At 43.1% G+C, this 18,710-nt stretch overlaps 1 protein-coding gene across 1 annotated transcript; it reads right to left on the minus strand.

Annotated features, from left to right (window-relative positions):
- Positions 1–1,110: 1,110 nt before the first annotated feature.
- Positions 1,111–17,517, minus strand: LOC138648603 (solute carrier family 22 member 6-A-like). The gene is made up of 10 exons (XM_069738389.1): positions 17,152–17,517; positions 15,540–15,643; positions 14,025–14,179; positions 12,921–13,089; positions 11,424–11,547; positions 7,928–8,043; positions 5,737–5,951; positions 3,773–3,881; positions 3,036–3,239; positions 1,111–2,599 (listed from the first exon to the last, which is right to left on the minus strand). Exons 1-10 carry the CDS (start codon positions 17,515–17,517, stop codon positions 2,491–2,493), a joined length of 1,671 nt encoding a protein of 556 aa, XP_069594490.1. The 3' UTR covers positions 1,111–2,490.
- Between the last annotated feature and the right edge of the window lie 1,193 nt (positions 17,518–18,710).

An 18,710-nucleotide genomic window follows, 5' to 3' on the forward strand; every position in this document is an offset into this window, starting at 1 on the left:
AGTTAAGTAACGAAGCAGCTAATGAGCTCACCAGAACACCTGAGGAAGGAAGCTCAGAAGCTGCAGTACCACTTGTGACCACAGGAGTGAATTCAGCCACAGAATTCACAACAGTCGGCCCTGGAAGCTGTAAAGTCACAACTGCTCTTATCCTGGCGAGTCAGCGAAAGGGTGAGACTCTGCAATTTGACCCATCTTGGGTATTTTGCTGGGACTGTCCTAGTTGTTATTTGCCTGTTTTGCGGTTCAATATAGTATTGCCACACTGTTTTACCCTCACCCTGTTTTGTCTGAAAAGTATAAAAGGTGAGCAGGAGTATGGTGGGACGATCTCTGGTCCAGGCGGTTTTGGCTAGTTGACTAGGGCGCCCGCTGAACTCCCATGTCTCCACACCAACCACATTCAACTAATATGTCCTTTGGAAAGTTCCCTCTTACTTGGGTGACTCTTCTTGGGGCTTGGCACTTTTTTGCTCCTTGTCACCCACTCTTCTCCCAATTAATAATGGAGAGACTTTCATTAACCCACAAATCTTTCCTCTTGATGTCTTTCTTGAGCCTTTAAGAATATTCTTTTGAAAGAATGATTACATGGAGATCAGCTGACAGCAGTTGCATTCCTGCCCTCCCATGGGCTTTCTGTGATAGACCATCCAGATCTGCTGCACACAGATTAACGACATGCAGACGATGGTAACAAAAGGCAAAATGAGGGTCCAGCTCTGATTCAGATCACAATGGAGCCTCAATTAGTGTAATCGATACTTCCTCCACAAGTCTAGAGACAGACCTTATAGTTTCACCACCATGGTCTTCCCCCGTGACCATGACCTGTCCAAAGGTTTGATGAGTGTACATGTTTGACTCCAGCCACTCCAGTAACTCGGGTAGGAGGGACAGATATAACCGGCACACACAAAACCTTTGGGAACATATTGTACTTAGCAGTAAGGGGAGCTGGGTACTTGTGACCAGTGGCTTGTGGCGTGTACTTGCACACATGCACAATGGCTGGGCTCCACACTACTACATTTATTGTGTATGTGTGTAAGCTCTCTACCTGAAAGAACAATAAAACTTCATTCGTTCCACTGAGCAATGAAACATGACTACATTGATATATTTATTTCAAATGGCTTTATCCAGTCTTTAATTGTTGAGAGAATATCTAAGATTATTGGATTATCAAGGTGCAGTGTATAATATATAACTATTCTACATTGACCCCTTTCTATCTGCCGGGCAAAAACTCATCCATGGAGATGGACAAAAATACTGATTACAAAAATATTTCAGAACATGCTGCAAAGTGTAATGAGATGCTAATGAATTCCCTTGATGTTCACTAATAATGAGAAACCCTCGTCAACCGGGCTAATTTTCCTGAGGTTCATCTACTATATAATTGTCTAAGGGTCACTTCCGTCTTTCTGTCAGTCCTTCTTTCTGTCGCGGATATTCATTGGTCGCGGCCTCTGTCTGTCATGGAAATCCAAGTCGCTGATTGGTCGCGGCAAAACAGCCACGACCAATCAGCGATGGGCACAGTCCGGAAGAAAATGGCCGCTCCTTACTCCCGGCAGTCAGTGCCCGGCGCCCGCATACTCCCCTCCGGTCACCGCTCACACAGGGTTAATGCCGGCGGTAACGGACTGTGTTATGCCGCGGGTAACACACTCCGTAACCGCTGCTATTAACCCTGTGTGTCCCCAACTTTTTACTATTGATGCTGCCTATGCGGCATCAATAGTTAAAAAATGTAATGTTAAAAATAATAAAAAAAAACAAAAAAAACTGCTATTCTCACCCTCCATAGTCCGCCGAGCCGCTCACGCCGGCCGTCATCTTCCGTTCCCGGCGATGCATTGCGAAATTGCCCAGAAGACTTAGCGGTCCTCTGATTGTTCCTCTCCTGATTTTGTCTTTTTTGTCTTACGAACACTGACCGAATAATGAACAAGTGAAGGTGGCCTAAAAAAATTGGGCACTTTCAGGAATTTTTTTTTTAACTTAAATATATGCATTTTTAGCTGAAAATCATTTTTGCATTTGGGTTTCAATAACAATTTTGCACAGTTTGCCTTCTAGGTCCTTCGTGTTGCACTGGCTGCAGAATGAGTTAGCTAAGAATCTGTTAGTGAGCTCCTTCTCATGGGCGATTGTAACTCTATATCTGCTGAATTATGGCCACACGAAACTTGAGCTGAACTGTGTGGTCATAAATCAGCTGAGAGGAGCTCCGAAAAAGACAGATAAAGCAGCTCCCGTCAGACCAAACTCACTGACTCTTACACAACTCATTCTGCAGCCAGCAAAGGTTCATGGAAACAAAAGAGATTGCAAAAGCCAAACGGTGCAACATTTTTAATGAAAGCCGATTGCAAAAATGATTATCAGCACAAAATGCATGCATCAGGTGAAGAATCTGTCCTTCAAAGGTGTCCGCATCCTCTAATACCCATCTTATGGAGGGTCCTAATATTGGGGAAATCACACGGTGTCGATCAGATGTCTTTTTGGCACGTGATGTGGTTTCTGACTCTGGGTAAGAGGAACCTCTTCTTTATAGATGACCTTTTGTAATTCTTTCTTTTTAGATCTGCAATAAATAAGTTTTAAAAATGATTGTCGAGTTTATTGTACAAGTCAGCTGAGAGGAGCTCAGAAAAGACAGACAAGAGTTGGAAACGCTCCCACTGGACCATCAGAATGAGCTCACTGACGGATTCTCGGTTAACCCATTCCGCAGCCACTCATAGACAGTGCATCACAAAGGCTATAAATAAAACAATGGGGCAAAATATTTAAAGAATCCCAATTCTAAAAAGTATTTTTAGACAAAAAACATATAACTAAGCAAGAAAAAAAAAGTTGTCACCAAGGGGACATAACTTCTTCTAGACTATAACTTCCATTTACTTTCCATGCAATCCATGAGTTCAAGGGAATCTGTCACTGAACCTCATGCGTTCCACCACCCGTTACGTAGGCAGGTACCAAGTGAAGAGCTTTTTTGGAGGAGTGAGGGACCTTACCTGGCTTCCACTTCTTCTATAGTATCTGGTAATTGTTGGTTGGAGGTTTCGTTTAAAAATACCGCAGCCGTCCCCGATATAATAGCAGCAATGCCATAGATAGCAGGGGGGAAAATTGGAGAAATCTCCGAGAGCATCAACACCAGAGGGGCCACCATGGAGCCTGCTCGAGCCGTCATGCCAACAACTCCCAACCCGCTCTGTCTGCAAGAGAGAAAGGACAAGAATTATAATGCTGGATTCCCATCGGGCAGGAGAGTGTAAAAGTGCAACGCAGGGGCTCAGCAAAACTGCAAAATGGCGGCAAGAGCATGGTCTGTGTGAGCTTCCACCCGTGCAGCACACTGCTACCCCCTGATCCAGCATCTGGCCTCCCCGAGGCTGCCATATGCCTTATAGAGCCTGGCCTCCCCGAGGCTGCCATATGCCTTATAGAGCATGGCCTCCCCGAGGCTGCCATATGCCTTATAGAGCCTGGCCTCCCCGAGGCTGCCATATGCCTTATAGAGCCTGGCCTCCCTGAGGCTGCCATATGCCTTATAGAGCCTGGCCTCCCTGAGGCTGCCATATGCCTTATAGAGCCTGGCCTCCCTGAGGCTGCCATATGCCTTATAGAGCCTGGCCTCCCTGAGGCTACCATATGCCTTATAGAGCCTGGCCTCCCCGAGGCTGCCATATGCCTTATAGAGCCTGGCCTCCCCGAGGCTGCCATATGTCTTATGGATATCTGACATTACCTAATGACAGTAGGAAACAGCTCACTGGAGTATATGTAAGCGCAGCAAAATGATGAGGCCAGAGCACCTTTGCCAAACACGGCCAACACTAACCGCGCCATCTTCACCTCTGAAAAAAGAGAAATTAAATTGAAATAATTACAAAAATCACTACCCTGATATCCCTGATAAAAGGAAAAATACATGTATAGGATTAAAAAATATATATGGTCGCTTTCTTTTAGAAACCTGCTTGGGTTGTGTCTGATATATCAGAATTACTTTTGAAAAGTTTCGCAAGGAACCAACTTACACTCATGACCTTTTCTTAGAGCATTTATTTCAAAAACCTGACCTGCACAGCCAAACATAGACACAGTGTGAACAGGTGCTGAACCCAGAGTCGCCAACTCGTATATAGTTAAGTAAATAGGGCAGCACACTGCAGCGCTAGAACATACAAACTTGAAAACACGAAATTTGAACTGCATTACTGCACTAGAAATATGAAAAATGAGAGCGTTTAGCGCATAAAAATGGCCAATTTTATGTGTACCTGGTAGCCACTTTACGGCATCTCTCTTATACCAGGTCCTAAACTTGCCTTACCTCGCTGAGAATAAACGTCTCCATCTGAATGGGTACATGTGGAACCTCTTCCTAGACTAAAATTCTCTCTCTCTGTGGAGGGGTATTGGACCTGCTGTAATTAAAACACCTGTGGCTAGAAGGCGGAGTGCACGATCAGAAGGCTAGAGAATACATTTCAAAAACCTGACCTGCACATCCAAACATAGACTGCTTTTCTTAGAGCAGGTACGGACGACCGTATTTTTGGTCCACACGCAATCCGACAAGACATTGGACCAATATCAGTCTATGGGGCAGCGCATATGTCCGATTTTTTTTCCTTGGACCATAGAATGTTAGCGTTGGAATGGATTTCCAGGGTCCTCGTGTCCTACCCCCTGCTCAATGCAGGATTCACTAACCCATCTAAGACAGATGTCTGTCCGACCTCTGTCCAAGGTGAAAATCACTGCTTGTTTGAGGTTGAGTTGATATTCGGATTGCACTCGGCCATGCAAGTCAATGAGCGTTCGGAAACAATCAGACTGCACTCGGATGACATCTTAGTGCAGTCCGATTTCCAAGGCATCACAAAATGGACACATTCTTATCTACATCTTCTCCTCATCCAAGAGCATTGGATCACGCTATGATCGCACTCTTATCTGGGTGTGATTTGCATAATCGGGAGTGATGACAGTGTAGTGATTGGTGACTGTAAGCGCTTCCTGCATGACTGAAAGAAAGCGGCTCCTGGGAGAATAAAACTTCATCTTCTCCCTGTAGCCACTGCTCCAGATCGCCGGCCAGAAACAATAGCTCTCATCATTCTCCCCTGCTCTGCCAGCGATCGGTGCGAGCAGGGAAGAATGATGAGAGCACTTGCCGCCGGGGAACAGCGCTTACTGTAGCAATTCTTCCCCGGCGGCCGGCCGTGTGGTACTGATGCGGCACACGGGCAGCACACGATTACGCACACGGACACGGATATCTCCGGCACCGGAAATATCAAGACGTGTGAAACCGGCCTAAGACTGATTTGACAGGTGTGACTTTCACAGACCGAGTACAGACCATGATGTCCAAACCGGCTTGAGCATATATCAGGCGGTCGAGTTTGACAGCGGCCAACCTGGACATTACAGTCTGCACTAAAAAAAAAACAGACGTATGAAGCCGGCCTAAAAAAAAGCAATACTTATAGCTGATCAATAACAGCAGCTTCTTGTATAGCAACTACAGATTTTTTTCTATATTGCTTAATTAAAAAAATATATTGGGAAATTAGTGGGAAAAAAAAGCCACAATGTAGCCATTTTTGCTGTTTGATTTTACAATGCCAGAATTATTATTATTATTATTTATTATAGCGCCATTTAATGCAGAACTTTAACGTAAATGACAGATAATTTCACCTTGAGGCACAAAGGCGTTACATAGCAGTGCTACACCCGCCAGTATCAGGGAAGCGGCCTGCGTCACTCGTCGCCCGGTATAGCTCATTAGGATGGCACCCGCCAGCTTAGATGGCAAATCAATGGCTCCAAAGACAAATTGCAACAGGAAAATATTAACACCAAAATTTTGTAAGTCCATGCCAAGACCGTAAAATGCAAAACTAGTGGAAAACCTGAAAGAAGCAGAGTGATAACACATCTCAGATAAATTATATATATATATATATATATATATATATATATATATATATATATGACACTTGTGATATGGGTAGTGTGACTGTTACTACCACTCCTGGTCTGCAGAAATGAGAAGCCTGCGAGATTGTTATTGAAAAATAAGTGTTTGCTATATAGTAGGTTTATAGTGTGCGCAGGAATAAAATAGGTGTTGTAGCTGAATATTAAATGCAGATTTTGGGTACCTACCGTAAAATCTCTTTCTCGGGGGCTTCATTGGGGGACACAGGAACCATGGGGTGTATGCTGCTGCCACTAGGAGGTTGACATTATGCAAAAAAGTGATCTCCTCCCCAGCAGTATATACCCACCGACTGGCAGGAAGCTCATCAGTTAGGGAGAAAGCAGTAGGAGAAGCAACAGGTATACAACTATCATAACATAACCACAACAATAAACAAGGGAGGGCGCTGTGTCCCCCACTGAAGGCTCAGAGGAAGAGATTTTACGGTAGGTCCCCAAAATCTTCATTTCTCTATCGCTTCATTGAGGGACACAGGAAACCATGGGATATCCAAAAGCAGTCCCAAGGGTGGGTAAAGGTAGTACCGTCAAATCAGAGCTCGGGTCACTGCTGCTTGCAGGACCTTTCTACAGAGATTCGCATAGGACGAAGCCTACATATGAAGACTTGGCAAAGGTATGACAGGAAGACCACGAAGCAGTCTATCAAATCTAGGGGACCAACGCCTGGTGATGGGTGACAGAGGAGGCCCCCACTGAGCGAGAGGAGTGCGCGGTGACCTTCAATTGGTGCGATCTGTCCATTGGTCGGTAGGCTTCAGAATGGCAGAGCGGACCCAGCAGGCCTCGATAGACTTGGAAACAGCCCTTCACGAGTACATTCTGGGATTAAAAGCAGTGAATCTGCACATCTGATGGGTGCTGTCCTGGGAAGCCAGATACAGAGGACTCGACCAGGTCCAGTTTGTTTAGAGACCACTCTTGATGAAGAAAGGGAACAAAAATGGACAAAAGGAAGAAAACAAAACAAAACAGTATATTAATTGGAGAGAAATGGGGGAAAAAAAATCACCTTAGGGAGAAATGATGATCTCGGACGCAACACTATCTTGTCTGGTGACACCCTAGATAAGGAGGAACAAGAGATCTGCAAGTTTGGAAACCAATGGGGTCCGGGAAGGCGACCTTTCAGGAAAGGAGTGAAAGACTTCTCCAAGAGGTTTGAATGTTGAAGGCCCCGGAATCCATATTCGCAGCATGATAAGGAAGACGGTCATCAGACATCCCAGAGCGACGGGCAGCTGGCGGGTACCTGGTCCCGGGCGTGTACAACGTACCGACACCGTCTTCTGCACGTCTGGCTCTGGAGGGTGAGCGAGCTAGGGTGTAGTGGTAAGGACCAGTCCGCATCCTCCTCCGTGCGGATGCCCCAATTACAAGCTGAATCTGAGAAAGAGGGATCGTTAATAAAACACAACAAAACCTAATGTAGAAACAGGGCTGAGAGCGGCCCGTGTCCACCTCCTACTGACACTAAGCTAAAACTGATGAGCTTCCTGCCAGTCGGTGGGGTGTATACTGCAGAGAGGCTAACCCTTTTTTTCCATAGTGTCAGCCTCCTAGTGGATGCAGCATACACCCGCGGTTTCCTGTGTCCCCCAATGAAGCGATATAGAAATATTTTTTAATTTTCATGTCTGGAGTTTTGAGATTTGTTTTTTTTAACTACAGTTCATATGCTGACCACTAGATGGCACCGTAACCACACAAGACATGGATTGGCAGTGTACTGGGACTATACAGCATCATTCTGAGGTTTGCATTATATATGTGTGTATTGTAAAGAAAAATAACATGTCTTTTCAAGATTTATGAGTTTTAATTAAAAAAAAAAAATATATTGAAAACTTATTTTAAATCCCGAGTGTTGTCGAGGATTACTCACCAGACTAACATCAGACAGATTGTGACTTTGCGCATTCCTGCCGTGCGGACGAGGTCCAGGGGTGAATGAGCCCGCTTCACACTGCTCAACTCAGACTGCATGTGAGAGACGAGAACCTGCGAAAACGTCAGGTATTCCTTAGGTCGTGTTCACATGGAGCGTAAATGCTGCGGGGTTTTTTTCTGCTATTTTTGCAATCTGCACGTTTTCTGCAGCGGTAATTTTAATACATAACAACAATCTTCTGTAATTATTGCAGTTATTTTTTTATGCATTTTACTTTTCAATTTTTTTATGATTTTTTTTTTTGAACAGAAAAGATTGGATTCTGCACTTTTACATGTGTTATCCCCTATAGGGAGGCTGGAAAAAAATGACACCAAGAACCGCGCGGTTCACCAAGGGTGTGAATTTTATTGGACTGTTAAAATGCAGATTTTCAGGAAAAAACAGCATTTATGTTACGTGGGAACACGGCCTTAGTACGTCTGTGACTTATTTTGGACTAAAAATACTTTTTGCTATTTGGTCTCGTTAAAAATGTTGCACCGTTTGCCCTCTTATAGCGTTCGTGTTTCACCGTCGATTGTTGGCTGCAGAATTGATTCCTTAAAAATCCCATCAGAGGATCAGAACTTTCCATGTGATCATAAACAGCAGCGAGAAGCTCAGGAGCAGACAGATAAAAGCGTTACGCACTCTGTCATCTGAATGAGCTCGCTGACGGATCTTTAGTTGACTCATTCTGCATCCACCAATAGACGATACAGCACTGAGGCTGGAGAATAGGGTGCAAAATTTAAAATGAAACACAATTGCAAACATTATATTTTAGCCCATAATATACTGTATGTGTTTACTCCAGAAGGTGCTTCGTTTAAAGCTACGGTAGTTGTGATAAAGTTTCTGCAGCACTTTTTCCATCGCCTACAAATGTTTAAGGGAAAAGGAGGATGGCCTCATTCACACATCTGTGCTTTTCATGTATGCAAAGACTGGTACCGGTGTCTGGATCAGTGTGGCATCAGGGTACGGTCCGTACTTCTGTTTTTGCCATCAGTGTTTTGGATCAGCGTGTTATTCTCTCAGTAAATTAGAATACTGTATAACACCAGCTTGAAAAATGATTTTAAAATCCTAATTGTTGGCCTATTGAAATGTATGTTCAGTAAATGCAGTCAATACTTGGTCGGGGCTCCTTCTGCATCAATTACTGCATCAATGTGGTGTGGCATGGAGGCGATCGGCCTGTGGCAATGCTGAGGGGTTATGGAAGCCCAGGTTGCTTTGATAGCAGCCTTCAGCTCGTCTGCATTGTTGGGTCTGGTGTCTGACTATACTCCATAGATTCTCTATAGGGTTAAGGTCAGGCGAGTTTGCTGCCAGTCAAGCACAGTGATAGTGATATTGTTGTATATAAACCAGGAATTGGTACTTTTGGCAGTGTGGACAGAGGCCAAGTCCTGCTGGAGAATGACATCTCCATCTCCAAAAAGCTTGTCGGCAGAGGGAAGCATGAAGTGTTCTAATATTTCCTGGTAGACGGCTACTCTGACTTTGGTCTTGATAAAACACAGTGTACCTACACCAGCAGATGACATGGCTCCCCAAACCATCACTGATTGTGGAAACTTCACACTAGACCTCAGCAGCTTGGATTGTGACCTCTTCGCTCTTCTTCCAGTCTCTGGGACCTTGATTTCTAAATGAAATGCAAAATTTACTTTAATCTGAAAACAACACATTGGACCACTGAGCAACAGTCCGGTTCTTTTTCTCCTTGGCCCAGATAAGATGCTTCTGGCATTGTCTATTGACACAAGGAATGTGACACATGTAGACCAAGTCCTGGATACATCTGTGTGTGGTGACTCTTGGAGCAATGACTCCAGCAGCAGTCCACTCCTTGGAATCTACACCAAATTTTTGAATGGCCTTTCCTTAACAATCCTTTCAAGGCTGCACTTATCCCGGTTACTTGTTCACCTTTTTTCTACCACACTTTTTCCTTCCCCTCAACTTTCCATTAATATGCTTGTATACAGCACTGTGTGAACAGCCGGCTTCTTTAGCAATGACCTTTTGTGGCTTTCCCTCCTTGTGGAGTGTGTCAATGACTGCCTTCTAGACATCTGTCAAGTCAGCAGTCTTCCCCATGATTGTGGAGCTACTGAAACAGATGAAGGGACCTTTATATACGCTTAGGAGCCTTTGCAGCTGTTTTTTGTCAATTATTCTAATTTACTGAGATAAGCACTTTGGGGTTTTCATTGGCTGTAAGCCATAATCATCAACATTAACAGAAATAAACGCTGGAAATACATCACTCTGTGTGTCATGACTCTATATAATATGAGTTTCACTTTTTGTATTGAAGAACTGAAATAAATTCACTTTCTGATGATATTCTAATTTTGTGAGAAGCACCTGTATATGTTTAGTTACCCTTTAAGTGTTTAGTAAGTTAAGGCCACGTTCACACTAGCAGTATTTTACATCTATATTCATAATCCAAAACCAGGAGTGGAACAATTAGAGGAAAAGTACAATAGAGACACATATGCACCACTTCTGTATTTATCACCCACTCCTGGTTTTGGCTCACAAATACTGATGTAAAATACTGACCAGATACTGAAGGTGTGAACATGGCCTTAAGCTCTCCTCCATGGTCTAGTGCCTTTACAGACAGACATGAGAGCTGCACAGCAGAGGCCGCTTACTTGACACCGAGGGCTCATCCAAGCGTACGTTTTTTGTGTGCGAGTCTTATTGGTGTTTTTCACAGTTAGCACTGATACCTATGACAGTATATGGGCCTACGAGACTGTTTACATGTCTGCAATTCTTTGTGGCCCACGCAAAATTGCAAAGACGTATCTGATTTTAATCCGAGTGTCCGATTAAAGTCGGCAATGCGAGTCTATGCCATCCGAGTGCCGTCCATCGTTCACCGACTGCTACACAGGAAAAGATGGAGAAACCTTTTGCATTTTTGGTTTCTCATCTGAGAAAAACTGATGAAACTCGGATCAAACTCCGATGGGTAAAAGGTAACATTGGCCAAACTCTGATGAAACTCGGGCCAAGAAAATCATTGACTGATGCTTATGACTTCCGAAGGCTTCGTTCCCACAATGAGTTTTTGGTGATTTTTTTTTACGCTGCTTATGCAAGTAGCCTTTTTGACTTAATGGGTGCAGAAAACCTGCAACATCAAAAACTTTCCAAAGCTCATCATGTGAACTTACCTTTACTCTCCAAGTGTACACGATAAAGTGCTTTGCCAGTCAGACTTGCAGTTTTGAGACAAACTTGCAAATTCCTTCTCTTTGTTTTTTGGGGTGCAAACTCCCAAATAGTTTAGTAAAGTTTGCAATTACAACCTGACCCCCCCGAGTGCCCCATAAACTATTCTTCTATGATAGCAGATTACATGAAACAGTATCAGATTATATGTTAGGAATAAATAGGATTACAAGTACTGGAACGTTACCTTCTCTGATAGCTTCTTCCCTTCCTCTGCCTTTCCATTGATCCTGGCTACTCTTTGTAGATTTCTCAGTGCCTGATGGGACCGGCCATTCATGATGAGCCATCGGGCAGATTCTGGAACACACCTGTATCACACAGGAGAACATTATAAACAATGGCGACCGGCTGGAACCTTGGGCTGATAATGCTGTATAGTGACTGTGCAATCACTATTATTGCATTAATATATACAGTATATTACAGCAAATACCACTTATCATGTGCTCTATAAGGGTAAGGCCAAGCGGTATAGTTACAACTCTGTGTCAACAGTCCAATTTTTGCATAGACAAACATTCTTTTGCAGTACATTTTTGGATGCATGACTCAAATTTAAAGGGTTATTCCAAGAAGTAAAAGTTATCCCTCACCCGACTGATGGGATAGGGAATATATTAGTGATTTTTGTTTAGTTTTTTTCCACTGAATCCAGAGAACTGAGATCTGCAGAGCCCCATCTAGAATGGAGCAAAGGTGCACAAACTCTGCTCCATTCACGGTCAATAGGAATGGCGGAGAAAGAGGAGTACAGTGCCTGGCTATCTCCAATAAATGTCTGATAATCGAGCATTGGCAGAGTCTCGTTCCTAGCGGCTGGACCTTCAGCTATCAGTAAGTAATCCCCTATTCCATGGCTAGGGCATAACGTTCATCCCCGGGAGTACCCCGTTAATAGACCAACGAAATCAACATGGGATACCTGTGGTAAGGACCCTGCGAAACAACATGCCATTAAAAAAAAAAAACACACTGTCAAAACTGTGCTGAATTATGCAAAAACTGCGGCAGAGCTGTATTGTCTTACCCTATGGCTCATGCAGATGTCCATGAATCTTGGTCCAAGCAAGAACCGCAATACACGGACTGGACGCGATTCTCCCGACCTGAGCCCGGCAGCCTCGTAGAAACGTATGAAACTGACCCCCGGCCATTCCGTGCATTATAGTCCATGCTTGGACCGTTTTTGTATAGACATCTGCATGAACCCTAAAAGCTGCATTTATCCTAATAGATAAAAAGAAATGTGGTCAAGACGAAGATGTAACATTAGGAGCCATAAATTCAAGTACGGTAAATAGGTAACTACGTAATCAGGCTCGGACTGGCCCCCAGGAGGACAGGGGAATCCTCCGGTAGGCCGCCTCTGTAAAGGAGTGTTAATAAGTAGTGCTATTACACTTAATTCATTGCAGATAAAAGGTGTCATATAATCATTCATTAAACAAGATGGCTACATTAATATGACAAAGAAGCAAAAGTAAATTTGTTCTTTATGGTCAGGGTATTTTTGCATGTAGCTGAACAGTGGGCTCCAAGAATCAATATTACTGATGGGCCTTTGCCATCCCAGTCCAACACTGTGCGTAATACATGATCACCGCTGAGTGGGAGGCTACTTGCTATCGTACATTTCCAGGAGAAAACTGACAGTCTTCATTTTTGGAATATACATCCTTACCATGAGGTCAAGAAGAAGATGTAATATGGTGCAGAAACACTAAACTGAAGCCATCGCCAGTCTCGAACCACATATGCAATTCCTGCCAGAGCGAGCTGTCCACATGTAAAACCATAAGCAAAGAGTGTGCCGACCAGAGTCCGGCCTCTGGGTGCCGTCCATTCTAGACCTGCAAAAGAGAATAGTTTTGGCTGACTTTCAGTGTCAGACGTTACGCCGATTTCAATGCATAATCTAGTCCTAGAAACTCTTTAAAAGGCACCGGAGTTTGGCTTTCTAATCTGAGATCTGGATGATGTAGGGGCGGAGGTCCTGATTCCAGCAATGGTTCACTTGCTGGTCTGCATGCTGTCATTTAGGTCCAATCACCTAGCAGTCAGAGCTTGGAATGCTGAGCCTTATAAAACCCCGCCCACATCACTGATTGGAAGAAAGCTACCAATGAGTGGTGGGGGCAGGGTTTACAAAGCACTTGACTAGGAGGCATGAAACACCTAGTCCTTTAGTGATAATCTCCTGGTGATAAAACACTGATTTTATAGAAACAGCAGCACACATCCTATTAAGAGACACATCGCAGGAAACAGGGTCTCAGCCCCCACATCATACAGCGCTCAGATTACTTAGAAAAAACCTACTGAAAGTTTCCCTTTAAATGAAAAAGTAGAAAAATGGCATACATTTTTAGAGTTTTTTTTTTTATGGCGTCCTGAAAGTAGCTTTGAAGGAGTTTTCCAGAGTTACAGTCCGGTGCACAACATATGGATAGGTGTAGTGTAGGTTTTGGAAACTCAGGAAAACCCATTTAAAGAGATGTAGTTGGAGAACTAATGTATATAAAAAAAAATTAAAAATCCTGCCACATTTGCTCTAAAGTTTAAGGAACCAATCAGTGGATAGAGACCTCTACAGGAATTTTCTCATAATCATAAATGGGTGAAATTGCAAAAGTGCAAGCAGGAATCCGGGAGGCAGGGGAGCAGTGCACTCCTGAAGAAAGGAGCCCGAGATTAACCCTTTCATTTTTAATAAACTAATATTATATGTAAGATTGATAACTATCAAAGCAATAATTTGGGATTACAGGGAGCGTAGTCCACATACACAAAGAGATGGTGTTGAGAACAATCCCAGAGAAAGCCATCCCGCACAAGTACCGGAAGACGCAGTAAGTCACAAAGCTGGGAAGGAAGGCAGCACACGTGCCCGATACAGCCATGGTCAGGCAAGAACTGCTCAGAATGGCTTTTCGTCCAAACCTGATAAATACAAAATCAAAATGTATTATTTATTGAATATAACAATAGGACAACCCATCTGGCTTCACTTTTTTTTCATCAATCTTTTCCTAAACTACTTGATTCTAAAGTATATATACATTGTACAGTACAACATTCACTAGATACAATGCTAAGCTATTAATACCTGTGGTCTCCACAGAATCATATTGCACCCCCAAAAGTCTCCCAGTCATCAGGGCAGGCAATGGGGCGACAGAAGGAGCCTTCTCCCTCTGTCAAACACCTTAGATGCTGCAATCACTATTGGACGCAACATCTGAGGGGCTAAACTTCAACGCTGTGAGAGGCTAAAACTAGTTAAAGCCCCTTTCTGACATTGTTTTTTTCCTTACAAGAAAAACAGTTTTTTTTCACCAGTGCTATGCAGTGTTTTGCCAGATCTGATTTTTTTTTTACCCATTTTTGATCCATGTGTCCATTTTTACCATTAGTATTTCATTCATTTTTATTGTTGTGGACCAAATCGAGACGTAGTAGGGCTTGGTCTGAAGGGATCTTATGAGTAGGGCCATGTGGGTTATCGAGCCGTGGCAAAATCTGTGACAAATCCGTGGCTAAATGAGTTGAGAATTTTTGCGCAGACTGCAATCTATGCATTGCAAAGGGTGAAAACTAATTGACTCGGAGCACATTACATTACAGCACGGAAACAAGAAATCCAAAACAAAGAAAAAAAAAATGGCGTCTCCGATAAAATATATGCAGCTTTATTACGCTTCCATTAGAGAGAGGTCACAATAGGACAGCGTTCTGGTCTTAACACGTTTCGACTCAAACAGTTTTCATCGTAACGTGTCCCTCGTGTTGAAAAGCGTTAACACCAGAGCGCTGTCCTATTATGGCTTCTTTTTAATGAAAGTGCAATAAAGCTGCACATATTTTATCTGAGACACCTGGTTTTTCTTTGGATTGGATTTACCTGCCCTAGCCGAGGGGCTCGCTGAATCTCTGAACTTCATGCATTGGCGGAGACCCTACAACGGTGAGCTGACTTATCTTTCTGCTTTACAGAATCAAGAAAATCACTAGCGTATCTGCCTTGTTTGAACATAACTTAACGTCATAGATTATTTCTTTAAGGGCGCAATCAGACGGCCATATAACACGGACGATAATCTGCTCGGACTGGCCGGCGGCTATCCTGACCAGAGCGTGACAGCCTGTATTTCTATGCAGTTGCCTCGCTTGGGTCAGGAGAGCTTCCGGCCAGTCCATGCAAAGAAATGCAATTTTTGTCCATGTTATATGGCCGTCTAACTGCGCCCTACATGTGTGCCCACCATCTGAACCACCACAAACACATATTATGTAAGATTACCTGTCAGACAAACTCCCGAGCATGAAAGCTCCAGCCAACACCCCGGCCATGTAAATTGATTGAGCTACTTGTCTCATTTTTCGATGGTTACAGACTAAGTCCCACTGCACGGGAAGGGGGGGGGGGAGAAAAAAACTGTAAGTCATATCACACAAAGCAACAGAACTTTATTGGATTCTTAAAAAGAGACGTCATCCAAAAAGAACAAAATTACGGAAGCCATAGATGTGTTAAAAATAATGAAATCAAGCACACTTAGCTTGTGTCAGCCGTGCCGACATGGGGGAACATAGGGCGAGGACTGAAGCCAGGTGTAAAATTGGCTATACACATGCGATAGTGGTTGGTCGGAAGCTAGCCCTCCTAATTTGCTCCCAAACATGAACTTTCAGCATGATTGAGAATATAAAAAAATGGAGTCCGGATCACCAGGACTGGATTTTCATTTTCAAAAGAAAATACAGTGTATGCAAAAGAAATATTTACATGGTCGACATTACCCAATCGACGCGTTTCGACTGCACTAGGCAGTCTTACTCATGAAGAAAAAAAGTGTGCAGAAATCAGGGCTCATATTCTGACAGACAGCATTCATCTGATTTTAAGGGCTTGTCCCACAAACAAAGCACATTTTAATTAATAGATCTTGGAATAATAATTGGATGTTTAAAAAACAAATGTTCCTGTACTATGATAATTTTATAAATGTGCCCTTGCATATCTCACTTATGATAAGAGAGTATACAGACAAAACAGCAGGAGCTTGCAACTGCTTCTTTTTGATGTAACACATTTCCCTGCCTGTTTTATCACAGCAGCTAGTGTTTCTGCTGAGTCACCAGTGCTGTGAGCTCATCATAAATCAAGTGAGTGATATATAAGCTTAGAGGCTGAAAAAGCTTCTATGTCAATGACTTGATTAATGAAGAGCTCAAAGGCTGGAGATGTGGCAGAAACACTCACTCCTGTGATAAAACAGGCAGGGAAATATGTTACCTAATAAAATAGCAGCTTCAAGACATTGATGTTTCGTCTGTAAGTGACTTAAGCTATCTCCACTGGCCAGAAGCTGTGGTATGTGAAGACCATGAACTGGAGCAGCTCTACATGGTCAGACACAGCCATTACACAGTAGGAACACATTTATAAGATTTTCTTAGCACAGGAACATTTTTAACATATCCAATTGAGGAACATATTATTACTCCAAGATCAATTGATTTAAAAATGTACTTTGTTTGTGTGACAACTCCTTTATGAAATGTAGCACTACATTTCACCTGCAGAGGAAATGACTGTGAGGCTTCCCCAACCAACTAGATGATTTTTGGAGGGGAAAACTTTACCAGTCATACATTTTCCCTACAGGCTGTAGCACCATTTGATGAGACAAGCCTTTAAGTATTCAATCTATGTTTTATATGAAACGTCGCAGAATTAAACATGCATATCTGCAATTGCACAGCCGGGCTCGGATTTACGTTGCTGTTAGTCGGACAACGTCAATGGGATGACGTGATCTCTTTAAAGGGATTTTTCACAAAAATGCATTGAATGAGCGTGAAATGAATACTGGTATCATAATAGATGGCTAAACAGAATTTGCACGTACCTCAGTGACGATGGTGGAGGAGAAGGCACTCCGATCATAAACCCAACCATCTTTACAAGGTTCAGTTTCCTTCCTGAGTGTACCATTTTTCCAATAAAGATGCTCAGAATTCGTGAACCGCATGCACCTCTTGGCATTTTGATCCTCCTCCTGCGGTATGAATGCACCCAAGTTACTTTGGTTAGAATTAATTGTAGAATTATCCACACCCGGTATCCAACAGCGGTGCGCCGGTATCGCAGCAGTAAAATTTTGAAGAAAGCTATGAGTAGCCATAAAAGTCATTGGGATCAAAAGCATTGCAGTGTTGATCACCTGAAATCTTCCTAGCCCCCCAACAATTTCTAGGACGTCATTAAACCCCATTATGATTCACTTTCTAGTTTCTGCCCCCCCCCCTGTGGACAGTAAAGAAGACAAATAAAATTGGAATTTGCCAGTCCAATAGTAGATTCCTAGCTCTACCTCCGAGGGGTCAAATTGTATTAAGTACCCCAAATCACTGCCCGGACTGTCTTGTCTTGACACTGTGTAAGACACGGGTCATATTCTCTATGTCATAGGTATGGACCAGAATATAAGTGAAGAGGGAGGAGAACCGCTCATGTGTATAATGGCCAATAGTCATTCCTCAAGTTGCAATGTTATTTCTGGAAAAGTTAATTTTTGGCTAGTTAAAACAGATTGATTACAGATATGGATGAAAGGCCATGTTACAATCAGCTACCGAGCATCAGCAATAATTTATACAGTTAAAGAGCTACCGTATGCCAGTGAAGGACAGATATATCACCAGCTGTATTCATTGCTGACTTTGTAGTTATGATTCTCTCATGGGCCGATTATGCTAATCACACTCGTTCGAACTCTGTCTGAGTAAGATCCAATTCTTTCGCATGTGAGAATCGCATCATAACTGTGGAGAAGATGGAAAACTTAATTTCTCCATCTTCTCCATTGTGTGAGTCCGCGGATAACGTCACAGTGCAGCCCGACGTTTCACACGCACCCATAGTCTTGTATTAGTGCGCGTGATCCGAATTCCAGAGTCACTCGCAGCACGCTGTGACTTTAATAAGCAGATCTGCACTGCCTCATAGTACACTGGTCCCACTGCTGTCCGATAAAACATCAGAGAGCACCCGGCTGTTTTGTACAATTGTGTGAACGAGCCCTTAAAAACAAAATTCAGTTGTTATACTTTCTTTTTTTAAATAATGTTTCTAGTAAAAAAAAAATTTTAAATTACAAAAAGGAAAATGAGTCGATGCAAAAGTTTCGGTTCCCTGCATGGTTAGTAGCCACATTTGCAAGTATCACATCTTGTAAACGCTTTTTGTAGCCAATCAAGAGTCTTTCAATTTGTGTTTGAGTGATTTTCATCCATTCTTCCAGTTCTGTGAGATTCCTGGGTCGTCTTGCATCCTCTGCTATTTTGAGGTCTAGACACAGATTTTCAATGATGTTCAGATCTGGGGACTGTGAGGGCCATTGTAAAACCTTCAGCTTGCATCTTTTGACGTAGACTATTGTGGATTTTGACGTGTGTTTAGGTTCAT

Source organism: Ranitomeya imitator, chromosome 9, assembly GCF_032444005.1.
Source record: "Ranitomeya imitator isolate aRanImi1 chromosome 9, aRanImi1.pri, whole genome shotgun sequence".
NCBI lineage: Eukaryota > Metazoa > Chordata > Amphibia > Anura > Dendrobatidae > Ranitomeya > Ranitomeya imitator.

Coding starts and splice junctions, on each gene's coding strand:
- LOC138648603 (XM_069738389.1), bottom strand. CDS start 17,517: ATGGGGTTTAATGACGTCCTAGAAATTGTTGGGGGGCTAGGAAGATTT. Junction 8,044..11,423: donor GGAAGAAGCTATCAGAGAAG/GTAACGTTCCAG, acceptor ACGTTTTCGCAG/GTTCTCGTCTCTCACATGCA. Junction 2,600..3,035: donor ATAGAAGAAGTGGAAGCCAG/GTAAGGTCCCTC, acceptor TATTTATTGCAG/ATCTAAAAAGAAAGAATTAC.